Source organism: Nicotiana tabacum, chromosome 7 (assembly GCF_000715075.1).
Source record: "Nicotiana tabacum cultivar K326 chromosome 7, ASM71507v2, whole genome shotgun sequence".
Taxonomy (NCBI): Eukaryota; Viridiplantae; Streptophyta; class Magnoliopsida; order Solanales; family Solanaceae; genus Nicotiana; species Nicotiana tabacum.
In genome coordinates this window covers 7,412,980-7,428,889 of record NC_134086.1, presented here as the reverse complement: position 1 = coordinate 7,428,889, position 15,910 = coordinate 7,412,980, and the positions used below count along the sequence as shown (strand labels likewise).

At 34.8% G+C, this 15,910-nt stretch overlaps 2 protein-coding genes across 2 annotated transcripts; one reads left to right on the top strand and one right to left on the bottom strand.

The window, feature by feature from the left end:
- Positions 1-3,460: 3,460 nt before the first annotated feature.
- Positions 3,461-6,352, top strand: LOC107803650 (uncharacterized). Its single transcript, XM_016627417.2, has 3 exons — positions 3,461-3,631; positions 5,460-6,012; positions 6,092-6,352. Exons 2-3 carry the CDS (start codon positions 5,471-5,473, stop codon positions 6,147-6,149), a joined length of 600 nt encoding a protein of 199 aa, XP_016482903.1. The 5' UTR covers positions 3,461-3,631; positions 5,460-5,470; the 3' UTR covers positions 6,150-6,352.
- A 158-nt stretch (positions 6,353-6,510) lies between these two features.
- On the bottom strand, positions 6,511-9,998 carry LOC107803649 (uncharacterized). The gene is made up of 5 exons (XM_016627416.2): positions 9,848-9,998; positions 8,743-8,954; positions 7,712-8,012; positions 7,116-7,161; positions 6,511-7,022 (listed from the first exon to the last, which is right to left on the bottom strand). Exons 2-5 carry the CDS (start codon positions 8,909-8,911, stop codon positions 7,014-7,016), a joined length of 525 nt encoding a protein of 174 aa, XP_016482902.1. The 5' UTR covers positions 8,912-8,954; positions 9,848-9,998; the 3' UTR covers positions 6,511-7,013.
- Positions 9,999-15,910: the final 5,912 nt, after the last annotated feature.

Sequence of the window (15,910 nt, the reverse complement as noted above, 5' to 3'; positions counted from 1 at the left end):
ATATTCTGTTCCTGATTTGTAGCGCGCCTAATTAGGAAGATTCAGCTACTAATAATTAGTATTTAATGAATGGTATAATAATTGTAGAAAAACTATGAGCATAGCGGGTAAATTAGAAACTATGCACATATTTGGTAATAAAGTTTCATATATGGTATAGGAAGGAAAAAATCTCTATTACCTTCCTATACCATATATGAAATCTCTATTTTTTCCTTCTTATACCATATATGAAACTTTATTACTAAATATGTGCATAGTTTCTAATTTACCCGCTATGTTCACAGTTTTTCTACAATTATTATATCATTTATTAAATACTAATTATTAGTAGCTGAATCTTCCTAATTAGGCACGCTACAAATCAGGAACAGAATATTCTAATTGATTTAGGGACCTTCAGATCAAATTTGAAATGCAAATCCTATATTTTCAATTTAAAATCAAATTACATAGACTCTTTTTTGCAAAAACTCTATTCTTCGATATTTTTCCTTAAGCCACAAATTAAAAAAAATCGTCAACAAATTCGAATCAAATTGTAGAAATCAGTTCTGCAAAAGCTCAATTCGTCGACATTTTCTCTAAATCTCTCTCTATTTTTCAATCACAAATTTCAGTAATACAAAACTAATGAAAAGAGAGGAGCAATTCCACCATTGACAGCCATTAAAAAGCTTGAAAGCTTTGAATTCAAATTTGGATTTTCAAAAATTATTATTTGTTTGGATTGGGTGTTGTTGAAAATAATCGGAAATATGGTTTGGAGTTTATATCTCAATTTTGAGGGGTTTTGGTGAAGATTAAACTTGGTTTTGACTGAATTTCAGGTTGAAACTCGAAGAAGAAGAAGAAGAAGAAGAAGAAGAAGAAGAAGAAGAAGAAGAAGAAGAAGAAGAAGAAGAAGAAGAAGAAGAAGAAGAAGAAGACATATTGCAGAAATTGTAGATAAATTGTAGATTATTTGTATTCTGATTGTAGATGCTTTATTTTCTGTTTTCACAAATAAAAAACGGCTAAAACTTCTACAAATCTTCTGAAAAAACGCAATTATGTCAAAAATCTCAATTATGCTACAATTGAATGAGAATTGGGATATAAAAAATCAATGTACCCAGTTTGTAGATATTTTATAGTTAAAATATAGATTATTTGTATTCTTATTGTAGATGTTTTGTTTTCTATTTTCACAAATAAAAAACGACTAAAACTTCAACAAATCTTCTGCAAAAAACGCAATTATGTCGAAAATCCCAATTAAACTACAATCGAATGAGAATTGGGATATTAAAATTCAATATACCCAGTTTGTAGATATTTTGTAGATGAATTGTAGATTATTTGTATTCTGATTGTAGATGCATTGTTTTCTATTTTCACAAATCCAAAACGACTAAAACTTCTACAAAATCTTCTGCAAAAAACGTAATTATGTCGAAAATACCAATTAAGCTACAATTGAATGGGAATTGGGATATTAAAATTCAATTTACCCAGTTTGTAGATATTTTGTAGATAAATTGTAGATTATTTGTATTCTGATTGTAGATGTTTTGTTTTCTGTTTTCACAAATCAAAAACAACTAAAACTTCTACAAATCTTCTGAAAAAATGCAGTTATGTCGAAAAATACTAATTAAGCTACAATTGAATGAGAAATTTTACCAATGTCGAAAATACCAATTAAGCTACAAGTTACAATCAAACCTCAATCTCACGCACTAGCACGTTAGATTTATGCTTTCGTGTCAACAGTCAGAATATATTTGAATGCTAGCGGCAGGTGAATGCATGTTAAAGCTCGATGTAGAGTAACAGAAAATTCAAATTAGGTGCTGATTGAAGTTAAAACACGAGCTTCTTTATCTTTATTTTTTTGGGAAATAAAGTAGTGGTAATTGACTGCAGTTCACAAGATTTTCAATAACAATGAGTGTAATCAGGAACTTGAATGATTGTTGCTCCTAATTGCAATGTAAGATTTAAGTGTTTCTACATCAATATACTGCAACCTTTTTTGAGCCGAGGGTCTCCTGAAAATAGCCTCTCTACCCTTCCGGGTAGGGGTAAGGTCTCCGTACATATTACCCTCCCCAGACCCCACTTGTGGGATTATACTGGGTCGTTGTTGTTGTACATCAATATACTGCAAATCTATGTTTTCATAATCATAGGCTTGTATGTTTAATAACATTACATAAACGTGGGTGAGGGTGAGGGTTTGGGAGAGAGAAACGTGGGAGGGGTGGGATATACGGTACCTTGAATTAAGGAGGGATATACGCTGCATTAATTGTACCCTTAAAATACACTATGGTATAGAATTGGTAATTTGGTATACTAAGTGTAATTAAGTCAAACCTTAAACATTGAGGGTAATAAAGTTTCCTACGTGGCATAAGAATGTAAAAATTCCAATGGTTTAACTGTGTAGATTGGATTCAATTAGAGTACTTCGCTAAAAGTGGCCATTTGAACAAAGTTGAAACAAAGGGAAGAAAGAAGGGGTTTGTTTTTAAACATTTATGATCAAAATTGAGTCAATCGATTGATGGAAATTTTTGACTCATCAATTGGCCACCGGAGTCCGGTCAAATTTTGCCCCTGCTTTTGTCCGCCATTTTTGCTTCGATGGCTGTTTCTTAAGGGTAAATCGGTGTATCCACTCATTTTTCCTATTCGTTTGTTGATTTTGTTTTTTTCACTGATTAATTACGTTTTAATTTTTGTTTACATGATCAATGAGAATAGTTAATAGGTTGAGTTAGGTTAATTAAGAGTCAGCATTTACTGAAATCTTTGCTTATAATTAGAGTTCAAAATAGTAAAAATAGCACGGTATAGTCAGTTTTCCGACTGGCCAATCAAAAATAGCCAGCGTTTACCAAGTCAATGAAAAATAGCCACTATTTTGCTGCAATAGAGACCGGTCCAGCATAATATACTGAAGTTCGGTGCACCTGTGTATGAACTCTAGCATATTATGCTGGACCGGCATACTTTGCTGGCTCCAGTATAATATACTGGAGAGTGGAGCACCGGTGCTCCAAACTCCAGTATATTATGCTGGACCGGTATACTTGCTGGAACTCCAGTATATTATGCTGGAGTTCCAGCATAACTATACTTGTACTCCAGCATATTATGCTGGAGTTCCAGCATAATATACTGACGTATTTTTCTGGTTTTGAACAGAGATTTCGCTCAGATTTATCTTTACATGAAAAGTGGCTAAATTTCGATTACTTTTGAAATTGGGCTATTTTTAAACGACCAGTTGTAAATCTGGCTATTTTTGAATTTCTTAATCTTTGTTGTGTTGATTTTCTTTTGGGCTTTCTCCTATTGAAACCGGATTGGGCCTGTCTTGGGCCATGGCACTTGGCCCAGACCTGATCAGAGAGAGAGTGAAGTAACACCTGGCACTTTTCAGTTGCAAAATATTCCCTCCCTTCTCATTTCCGGGTGAAATATTCCCCTACCTCTCTCTATTCTAACACCTATATACACTCCTCTCCCTCATTTTTCACAGACGGGTTTCTCTTTTACTACATTTTTTCTAATACACTCATATACATACTTGAACTCTGGGCCTTGTCTAGCTCTTTTCAGTGTTGTTTCTGCAGTTTAGGTCAGTTCCAAGTCTCTTTTTTATCATTTTCTCATTGAATGACCAAGGATGCATGCTTAAACTTCTCTTGCATTTGATTTGCTCAAATCATGGTTTCACATTGATTGTTTGATTTCAATTTGGGTGAAATAGTGAGATAGGTTAAAATGATGTATTTATTTATTTTCAGTTAAGGATTGATGTGAATTTTAGCTAATCATGCTGATTCCGGTTGCTCGCATCTTTGCTCCAGTTTTAGTATAGAACAGAGCCTGTTTTTCTGATATAATATGTCAATTAGGATATGAAATTCATGTTGTTAAAGTCAGTTTGTGCTGTATCACTGCTTGAGTTACTCATGTGTTTGTTAAATAGAGGCATTCTGCTAATGAAGGCTGGATTGGGTTATGGATGTAGCCTCTAATTGGCTACATTTGTCCTTTCAAATCTATATGGAATTATAGGAGTTTTCGCGGTACAAAATCGGCTGTGTTGTGATTAATTTCAGAACTAATTAATGTACTTTGCAATCACATTATGGATTTATTTTGAATACAAGAGATGGAGGATTTAGATCTGAAGATCACTTTGGTTTAATATCTGTTAAATGAAGTTTAGGTGGAGTAATTGTTGATATATGAAGGTTGAAGAAATAGTTGCTTTCTGTGTAGAATTTTATTGTTAAAGCTGGAGTCCATGTAATTCGCTGTGATTATTCAACGGGCTTTTGTTATAATTTTGTGTTTAACATAATGATCGAGTTTATGATTTAGGATGTTATTAATTAGGAACTGATGATAACATTAAGTAATCTGATGATAACATTAAGTAATCTATGCTTGTCCAAAGATTTTGTGAGCTATGAAATGTGACTGGATTAGTGTGAGTAGGAATTTGTGAATTTAGCCTTCCCCAGTTTGGGCCTGAAAATTGGCCTAACAAGGCTTGCATGCCCAATTTGGGGATACAATGGTTTCCACACTATTTCATCATTTGGGCTCAATTGTAGGCCCACAAATGTTTACAACAGACCTGGTTGAGGTCTGAACGTGAGTATTTCCTCATGTATAACTCACGATACTGTGAAGCCAACTCCTACCTATCTTAGTAATTAAGTAAATCCATCGGAAGCATTTATCAACTACTAAAATCAGCAGTTTCACGTCAACTAGTCCTTAGTCAATACTTGAAATAGGACTATTACATTCTTAATCAGATGTCTCGGGTTTAAGCGTTAGAAATGAAAATTCTTTTTGTAACAGAACACTTTTCCCTTTACGGATTTGTCGGCCCCAAAGCGAATACTGAACATCGCATGAGAAACAAAAAGAAAACTTTCTCAATATGCTAAAGAATAGCATCCTCAGAGTTTCAAAACGTGCAAGATGCTAAAGCTTTCTTAATATAAATACCCTGGAGCTGCACTTAGAAAACTGGAGCGCAATGCCTTTAATAGAAAGTTTGGAAAAGTTCTGCATTGAGTTTCTTTTAGTCTGAAAAAAGAGTAATGAAAAGAAAAACTACAAAAATATTTCAACTTTCGTTAGTTTGATTTTACTTTAATTTTCCCTTTTAAGAACAAAAATTGAAAAAAAAAACCCTTTTGAGATGCAGTAGAGTTCGTTTTTCAGTTTGAGTTTCCAATTCGAACAACTGAGTGGTGTTTAGACAGTTTCTTGTTTGAGTTTTGTTCATATTACTTTGGCTCCGAAATGTGGTCGTTGGAATCTGTAATGTGATAATATTGAGTGTTGCTATGATTGTATGCTGTTTTAGTGCCTAAATCTCTTTGTTTTTTTTTTTTTTTAAATTTATAATGGATTAAAATCTGGGAATATTTATCTTACAGTTCCTCCAACAATGAAGGCGGAAATCGAAACAAAGCTATGGCTCTCTCTTTTTCTGGCCATGTACACAGCCATCACTTTTCTTCTGCTGGCTGATGGTACTTTTGTTCAGCAACATCATCTCGAGTATAGTATCGTTGCATTTAGTTTCATGATGGTTTTTGGTTTGATGGGAATGAATTTCCTTTTTGAGGGTGGGGAGCTTCCGGTTCTAGAAAATAGGAAGTATGCCAAGTATTGCAATCTAGTTGGCCCAGTTTCATGCATCTTTGTTATTCTTTTACTGCATGATAGACAGCCTATCAGTGATTGTATTTATTGGGTGCTTCTTTGTGCACCGGTGGGCTCATTTTCCCTTATCATGATGCTGAGGCCCGTCAGTACTGACATGGGGTCATTTTATCCATTCTGCATTCTGGCTTTTAGTATCTCGCTGAGAGACTATCACTATTCCGGGAGGACTTGGGAGACTAGGGCTATTTCTGCACTATCCCTATTCCTTATGTTTATGAGAGCCCATATGGAGACTAGGGCTATTTCTGCTATTGCTGCAAGGTATTGACGTAAATGAACCTATGTGTTTCTTTTTTGTATTTTGAGTTAGTGTTAAATCTTAATTTTGTTAATTTTGTAGGAAGAGGGCCCTTCGTGATGCTGTTGAGACGTCTACTGTTGATGGTGCTGATGCTTAGCGGAGTTCTTTTAGGGCACTACTTAGAAAAACTGCTACTTTTTAATTTTGTTAATTGGCTTCCATCATGTCCAAGTTTTTAAATAGGTAGAGGTTGCAGAGAACAACTTGATTGTGTGCGTGCTGTAAAATGGAGATTGACTGTTTAATTGGTCATGAGTTAAGTTCAGGCGTCTATCTATGTTTTTGGTCATTTGAAATCAATTGATAGGCACATAAAATTCGGACATGCTCTCTCAAGCTGATAGCTGTTTTGTCCAATTTATTCTTTTTGCCAACCAGAACTTGACATTCAGTCAAACGAGAATGAATTCTACTCCGTTGTGAGAAAGAATCACCACGGATTTTTGCTCACCACCCCGTTTAAGCCTTTCATCGTGTCTGTCTGTTAAACACAAAACCATACAAATATTTGAATTCGTCCCCGTTGTTTAAACACCTTATCAGTAGCTGTCACTCGAGTATTATCTACTTCAACTATCTCGGATGAAGGCAGAGGATTCCCCTGCCTCCGGACATGAAAGAAAAAAATACAATCATGGATGCTTGATCGATTATGACTCTGAGAAACAGAATCCGGAAATGAGCTAAATGCAACTTCAAGCTCCTCATTATGCGTTAGACAGCCCGAGGGGTAACATTCTTCAATGAGCTGTCCTTGTTCTAGATCAAACCTAATAATACAGAACCCAACTACCCACTGCTGAGCTTTTTCATCTATCTTTAAATTATCAGCTTCTGATTTCACCGAAAATGATGGTGATCTGCTCATTTCCGGCTACTTTAAAAACTACAACATATTCATACCAATAAAATTTGGCTTCCCATTTCTCATTCCAGAAAAATATACAGAAACTTGTATAACCTATTCAACCTGTAAAGTTAAAGCATCATATAGGAAATTAAAGAAAGCTCAGTTAGATAATGAAGCAAAAACCAAATAAATAAATAAATAAAACTAGGGTACCTGTATTTGGCACCTGAATTCAACAAAGATATATCTGCCTCGAATGCTGTAGATGGATCGGAAAATAAAAGCTTGAGTGATTAATAAAAACAAGTGGGTCTCGTTTGAGTAATTAACAAAAAATGTGCCCACTGATCCTGTTGGAAATTGTTTGCAGTAAATGTTTTTTCCTTTTCTCCGTTGATGCACAGTTGATACGGTTATAGAGTGATAAGGGGATAACATAAAGCTAGAACGAATGTGTGTGAATCAAAGACTCATTACATGCCAAAAAGGGAAAAAATAGCTCATAATTTATAAATGTAGACGAAATTAGTCCTCTACAAACACATTCAAATCAACAAGGCAGCTCCAACTCCTTTTTATGATGAGCAGGTACTTCAGGAGCACGATATGTCATGCATCTATAGAAAGATAAACCAAAGCAGAAGCTCAAAACTAAAGCTCTAACTAACAATTCTACGTTCAACATGTAACCAAGAACCTGCATTACTAATCCCAGCAATACGTCTATTCCCCCAATATCATACGCTATATGCAAGAAGTGGGCATAGATATAGAAATATGTGGTGCAGCATACTAATAGAGCGAGATACCCATAATTGAACTCCAAAAGGTGATGCAGGGCGGCTGCAATTATCATTGGAATGACCTCGATCATAAATTTCGCCTTGGCGCCAATTAACCGGAAAGGCATGTCGCGATGCCAATAAATGACCGTGAAAAACGCTATCATATGAATTATACAGCAACACATCGGGACAATCGTCTCAAAAATAATGGAGATCATGGAAACTTTTGGATCACCCATTAATAGCACGAATGCAGCGACCATGCTCAGCATGGAAACATTACTAAAATGAAGCCAATATATGTCATTACGCTCTCTGAGAAGCCCTGAAAGAAACACGGGAAAAACATATTCAGCATCTCAAAGAAAGTTAAGGAATTACAAGATCGAGCACTCCAAGACTATGAACCAGCACAATTGTAGAATGCAACTTTGCACCAAAAAAAAAAAAATCACCACTTCAAAGTCCAAAGAGAAGCAACTTATCGTCTCCAAACAGTATCAGCAAAATAAATTGTGGCATTAATCTGCCACCCAAGCTAGGAAAACACCGTATACAGCTAGTCATTTTTATCTGAGCATGGTTAACCAGGATCTTCATAAGCGACTTAGGAATAGACTTGTAACAACTGACAGAACTTTATTTTAAAAAGAACTTCAAAGGAAATCCTATGACCAAAAGGTAACGGCAGAAGCATGCACCTACGTGATACACTATTATTACCTTCGCTCACAGAAAATATCATAAGTTAGGGGTAAGGTCAACGACAAGACTATAACACACTGACTACATTGTCAAACTAATACATTCCTTCCTTAAGTTCCAGCTCTCTTGTACAATCTGAAATTTGTCCAATAGTGCAGTGCACTAGAGAAGTGTTTGTACACCCCACTTCAGTTTGCTATTTTATCTTTAAAAGCACAATTTGAAAGATGCTAGGATTGATAGTACACGCCCTGCTAGTATTAACACTACCAAATTAACTATATGTTGGTATGCGATATATTTCAAAATTTCAAGTGAAGAACGCCAATCTTTAGGTAAAAAAGACTTACTACTACTACCGGTTGATGGAACATAGTCTTTATCCGGAAACACCCTCTTTATCTTATTGAAAATGGAAACCACAGTCTTCAAGCTCTGCCTGCCCTTCTCACAGGTAACGGTTGCAATGTCGAGGGACAAGTCACGGGGAGAGGCACACAGAGGAAGAACATCACCCATATGGTTGCAGTTAGATAGATACTACTTTTACAGATTTTAACAGCTGCAAAAAAAAAGAAGATAAAGTCAATCCTCTCTATAATAGCATAGCAACACTTCATTATAAAAGCCAAGCTTTTCCGGAACCAAATTTCAACATAATATATGTTCTCTACAACAACATTCGCTATAACATCCAAAAATATTCGAAACAAACGAGACTGTTAAAGAGAAGTTTGACTGTAAATGCAGAATAAGGGGCAAACAACATAACCAGTTTGTATAATAACTCAAATGATCATTCAGATGAAATATTCACAATTCAGTTAGAGATTTATGATCCGAAATTAACTTCAAAATCAATCAAATTACCAACAACATTAAAAAATAAAAGTTCCAAACTTTGGAACATGTTAAATAAATTACAAAAAAAAAACTAGGAACCAAAGGTTGTATTTTGAATGTAAAATAAAAAAGATAAAAGTAGTTATCCCAAAAATATTATAGCAGAGCATAGAATCAATGATACCACTTCGGAATATCTATAGTAGGGTACAATTAATTCTTATAATTGGACAACATGTTAACCAAATTATACAAATTGCAAAACTATGATTTAATTATTTATTTATTTAAAGATAAAGAACAGAAATTGCAGAAACCATAAACCTAGGTTGAACATTTTTATTTCTTTCAATTTTATGTTCGTTTAGTTCTTGAGCCAGGGTCTTTCGAAAACTGTCTCTCTACATTTCGGGGCAGGAATAAGGTGTGCGTACACACTATCCTTCCCATCCTTCCCAGACCCCACTAATGAGATTTCAGTGGATCGTCGTCGTCGTTTTATGTTCTTTAGTGTTCAAAGACTGAAAATTTTGCTTGGGCAAACAGAAAAATTATACAAATTGCTAAAAAATAAAATTAAAAATCTAAACTATTATATATTGAATTAATTACCTGTGTCGTGGACTAGACGATCAAAACCCAGCAACCTGCAACTGTTGAGAATGTCAAAAGAGGGAAACGAAGAAAGCTGTTGAGTTTGTTTTGTTCTTTTTTGTAATAAAGTGTGAGAAAGAGATAGGTAGATTTGTAATTTTGTACTAACAAAAAAGGGTTCAGATTTAAATAGAAGTGAAACGTGTCATCCTATGAAACTGGAACAATATTGGATTTGGATTAACAATCCTATTTCGGATATGAGTCAGTCTCTAAAGTCCTTTTTTATAGGGTTAAAATTAAAAATAAAATTTTACGTATTATAAAAATTACAAAAATTATTTTATATACTTATGAAAAATATATAATCATAAAATAATCTCATCATTACGTAATCTCGTATTATAACTCTCATATTACAATTTCGGTATACATAGTTGTAGCTAAAAATGTGAAGTTATGAGTTTAGAATTTTAAAAAAAATAATTTACTGTGTTTTGAATAAATTATTTTGTATATATTAAATAGATTTTTAATAAAAATATAAGATTTGAGCTAAAACTATTGAGTTTTTCAATTTTACTTGTCCGCAAACCAAACGAACCTTAGGGAATATTTGGTATGGTTTATTAGAAGAAATAATCATGGTACAAAATTCTGTACTTAGTTATAGAGCATCTAAATTTGACAAATTTGGAATATGTAAAATGAAATTGCATGTAATCACAAATAAATTTTAAAGAAAAATAATACTTCATATGTTTCAATTTATGTGAACCTATTTTTTTTAATCCATGTAAAAAAAAACTGACCCCTTTTTATTTTTAAAAATAATTTACCTTTATGTAATGATTTATAAATTATAACCACACAAAATATGTGTCACTGAAAATTTATGGAGCTACTAATTTTTAATTTCTTGGATATTCATTTTTATTGTTCAAATTGTGAAAGAGACGTACGGATGTCTGCTAAAATAGAAATATACTATGTTAATTTGCAACAAAAGCAAGAGGTTATGTATCAAATCATTTAAAAAAAATAAGTTAGGGTGCAAATTGTCAAAAGTCAAAACTATAACACATCAGATAATCAAGATAAAAGCAATAAATTACAACTTACAAATAGCCACGCCTCACATGCCATTGAAGTTGGAGGAAATTAGTCCAAATTCATTATTAACATACATAATATCATACTATCATTATTTTTCTCTAATTATTAATCATAAAGCAATCAAAACGGTCTAGCTCAACTCAAGCTTCGCATGCCTTTAAAGTTGTTGAGCTAGAATTGTTCGGTCCGTCATTTGAATGGGTATTAAAATAGTCAGCCCAGCCTAGTTCTAAGAGAGTCATGGGCTAGGATAGGCCGGCCCTTCATTTTCTTTAATCAATTTCTTTTTCAAATCTTTAAATTTCTTTGTGACATAGTCCTCTAATCATGTGAATAACTCATGTTTGCATATAGCTGTATAAGAAACTTGATATTTGATAATGAATCTCGTAATTAAAATGCAAATTCTCTATATCTCTAGTTTTTTTTTATGTTAGATGAATACTTTTTAAATATTTTTCTTTTCAACTTCCTCGGGTTCAGTGATTACTCCAATAAATTTATATGATGAAGCCTTTTAATTTGGATCTAGGACCATTCACTAACTTGATTGTCACAATCCTAAATTGGACCCGGTCATGATAGCATCTATCATAAAATAAGGCCAGCCGACACAAACCCCCAAACCAATTAAGATAGTTATAATAATTCATTTTAAGTCATAAATACACTATAAATCCTAAAATAAAGAGTAGAATAGAGCAATGCGGAAACAACACAGCACGCCATCGGGGTGTCACCAGTCATGAGCATCTAAACATCCCTCTAAGAGTATGAAGAGACTACACAGTCTAATACAAAGCTAGTACAAAGGAAAATAAGGATAAGAAGGAGAAGCACTGGGCTGCGAACGCCGAGCAGCTACCTAGTCAACTCCGAACATTCTGCTGGAAAGCAATTAGCCCTCACTAGCGTGACCCGATACTTCTGGATCTGCACACAGGGTGCAGAGAGTAATGCGAGTACGTCAACTCAGTAAGTAATAAAAGTAAAGGCAGTTGAGCGATAAGAAAACATGTAAAACACAACAAAATGCTACAACGAGGCAGTATAAAACCAGAACAATGCAATAAAACAGTAATAGCTCGTAGAAACACCTTAGTTCAGTAAAAACCTCTTTAAAATATCTTTTAGCAGTTCAAACGGGTGAATGAAAACAGGTAGAAAAGATAGAAACATAAATCAGCCCCTCAGGCAATATACCAACAGAACCAGACCTTCGGGCTATCTCACAATCACTCGTATCAGCCCCTAGGGCAATAACATCAGCCCCTCGGGCAATATCACATCTCACACTGGGTACCCGCACTCACTAGGGGTGTACAAACTCCGGGAGGAGCTCCTTACAGCCCAAGCGCAATATCAAGCCATCTCGTGGCAGAATCAAACAAGCACTCGGCTTTATAACAAGCCACCTTGTGGCGTAACAAATCAGGCACTCAACCTCAAAATCATGAATCAGTACAATACCACTGCGGCGCGCAGCCCGATCCCATAATAACCTCACAGCACTGGCCCTCGGCTTCACTCAGTCAGAAATCTCTAAAAGTCATTCGGGCACAGTAAAATATGATGTTCAGCCCAAAATATCATTTTTGATGTCAAAACAAAGTAAATATGGTTGAGTTGTGAAAATAGTAAAATACAGTATGACTGAGTACAAATATGAAGTCAAAACAGTGAGGAATAGTAGTAAAAATCTCCTAAGGGTCCAAAACAGTTGGCATGAGGCCCAAATATAACATACAACCCAAAATATGATGATAGCAAATAGTTTTCAATCAAATATGCGGTTAAACAGTCATACTGGACGGACTAAGTCACAATCCCCAATGGTATACTACCACAGGCTCGTCATCTAGCGTGTGCGTCACTCAAAGTAGCACAACTATGTGAAATCTAGGGTTTAATACCCTCAGGACAACATTTACAATCATTACTTACCTCTCTCCGGTCCAAACTCTAGCCTGCGATGTCTTTGCTCCTCAAAGCGGCCTCCGGATGCTCCAAATCTATTCAAAAACAGATTTATACCATCAAAATATGCTAAGGAAACAAAGCTCACTCGAAAATAACCAATTTACATCAAAATCTCGAAATTGGCCAAACCCGGCCCCCGGGCCTACGTATTGGATTCCGATAAAAACCACAAAATTAGAATCCTTACACTCTCACGAGTTCATACATATCAAATACATCAAAATTCGATCACAAATGACCCCTCAAATCTCTAGATTTAGGTCTCCAATTTCCAAGTCTAACTTCCAATTTTAGGCTTTAGATTCTACAAATTCCATGTTTAATTAGGTAGAAATCACATTAGGATCGAATATTAAGTCCATAAATCTTACCTTCAAGTGTTTCCCCTTGATTCCCTCTTCAATCCCCCTCAAAAAGCTCTAAAATCGCCCAACAATGGTGAAACTTAGACCCAAATTTGCGGATATGGCCTTTTAAAACATTCTGCCCAGCTTTTAAAATTCCTCCACCGCGATCGCGGAAAATGACTCGCGATCGCGAAGCACAAAAGCCAACTGCCCTCATTTAACCTTACGCGATCGCAACAAACTCCACGCGATCGCGTAGCTTTACCTCACAGACCCACGCGATCGCAACCAACTCCACGCGATCGCGAAGCTACACCACACAGACCCACACGATCGCAACACGCCTCACGCGATTGCGTAGGGAAACTCTACCTCAGACCCCAAATAAGCCTACGCGATCGCGGCCCCTTATACGCGATCGCGAAGAACAAAAGGTCTGCAACAGACCCGAAGAAAAATCTGCAACTCCTCAACATGCAATTTGATCTGTTCAACTATCCGAAACTCACCTGAGGCCCTCGGGACCTCAACCAAATATGCCAACATATCCTATAACCTTATTCAAACTTGTTCCAACTTTCGGAACGCTCAAAACAACATCAAAACACCAAAATCACATCGGATTCAAGCCTAAGAATTCCAAAAACTTCTAAATTCCGCTTTCGATCAAAAAGTCCATCAAACCTCGTCCGAATGACCTAAAATTTTGCACACATATTTCACAAATGACACAACACACCTACTCCAACTTCCGAAATTCCATTCCGACCCCTATATCAAAATCTCACCTATCAACCGGAAAACGCCAAAATTTCAATTTTGCCAATTCAAGCCTAAATCTACTCCGGACCTCCAAAACACATTCCGATCTCGCTCCTAAGTTCCAAATCACCTCCCGAAGCTATCCAAACCATCAACATTCACATCCGAGCCCTTTTTTACATAAGTCAACATCCGATTGACTTTTCCAACTTAAGCTTACTCAAAAGAGACTAAGTGTTTCAAACTTTACCAAAGTCTCTCCGAACCCGAGCCAACTAACCCGATAACACATAATACAACTGAACAAGATAATAAGAAGCAGAAATGGGGGAAACGAAATGGTAAATCATGAAACGACCGACCGAGTCATTACATTGATTCATAAAAAATTTAAAATACATGGAATTTGTAAGTGCTGTCAATTTTTTTGGGGTGTTGAAAATTGATCTTTTCCTACACTGATGAATAGTGTAATTGTTAATAATATATTATAGTAATTCAAGCTGATAAATGATAATATTTTCTTTTGAAATCATTATTGGCCATTTTAAACTTTTCTTTCTTTATTAATGAAAAAAAAAGAACTATTCTTTTCATACTACAAACAAGGGCGGATTTAGGAGAAAAATTACACTGTATATATAAGGTAAAATCTATTTTTTATCTCTATATATTAAGTTTTGAACACCCTTAATACAATCCAAAAGTGTAGTTTAGTGGTCAAGGGGGTTCATAATCTGCATAAGGTCATGGGTTCAATTCCCACTAGCTACAAAAAAAAAATTTGAACCCCCTTCGTGGAGATCCTACCTCCATCACTGACTACAAACATGTCATAAATCTGGATTATACTCCCTTTGTTCTAGTTTATGTGAACCTATTTTCTTTTTGGTCCGTTCCAAAAAGAATGAACCCTTTCTAAATTTGGTAACAATTTAGCTTAAAGTTACAACTCTACCCTTAATGAGAAGCTTTTATAACCACACAAATACTCTGAGCCCCATTTGGACTTGTTTAGGACCACAAATTCCAAAAGTCTTCATTTTTTCCTTAAACTCTGTGCCCAGTCAAACAAGTTCACATAAACTAAAACGGAGGCAGTACTAGTTTCTATGTACGTGCATTCACACGTATTATCCAGTTTAAACCATTAAAAAGTACCAATAATTTTGTCAATGTATGAGATTTACACAAGATTTCATCTTAAGAATCAAACATGGTAATTGCAAGAGAGAATACTGTTGGGATATATACTATTAACCATGGATTTTGGTTTGGATATAGTATTTATTATGGAATAATTATTTATTTAAGTTTAACAAATTTTTAAATAGATCATATATTCGTTTGTGTCCGTTACTTATATAGTAGATGATTTAGTGTATAGAGTTTAGCCTATACACGGAAGATTAAATCATCGGTTCTTATAAGTATAAAGATCACGTTCACAATCTAGTGATGGAATTGGACAAACCATCAGGAATGTTTGTAGTACAAGATTAAATATAATTTATCTTGATTATGAGAATGATTTAATTCCGACTTCTTATGCTAGTATATTTTATATGTATTGAACGGACCAAGTAGAGATAAGTATTTTATACTGACTTAATAAAATAAATTCTCTAGCCATTAAATATACTTATACTCTTAATCTTGATATAATTATTATTAGTTGTGTATATTATTTATTGTTTTGATTTACTAAAAGGCAAGATTCTTTTGTGAGTCAATATGCTTGGTAAATTGGACAATGATGATATGCATTGGCGAAGTAATAATTAGTTGATGGAATTCATGTCTCGATCTAGAGATTGATGATATACCTTTTTGAAAGCTTATAAGTTTTTATGTGTAAACTCTGCAGGTGGATTTT

Excerpts from the sequence above, each read along its gene's own strand:
- LOC107803649 (XM_016627416.2), bottom strand. The coding sequence starts at position 8,911 with ATGGGTGATGTTCTTCCTCTGTGTGCCTCTCCCCGTGACTTGTCCCTC. Across the intron at positions 8,013-8,742 it reads TCCATCAACCGGTAGTAGTA|GGCTTCTCAGAGAGCGTAAT; the intron begins GTAAGTCTTTTT and ends TGTTTCTTTCAG. Across the intron at positions 7,162-7,711 it reads CTTTTGGAGTTCAATTATGG|CATTCGAGGCAGATATATCT; the intron begins GTATCTCGCTCT and ends ATCCATCTACAG.
- LOC107803650 (XM_016627417.2), top strand. The coding sequence starts at position 5,471 with ATGAAGGCGGAAATCGAAACAAAGCTATGGCTCTCTCTTTTTCTGGCC. Across the intron at positions 6,013-6,091 it reads ATTTCTGCTATTGCTGCAAG|GAAGAGGGCCCTTCGTGATG; the intron begins GTATTGACGTAA and ends TTAATTTTGTAG.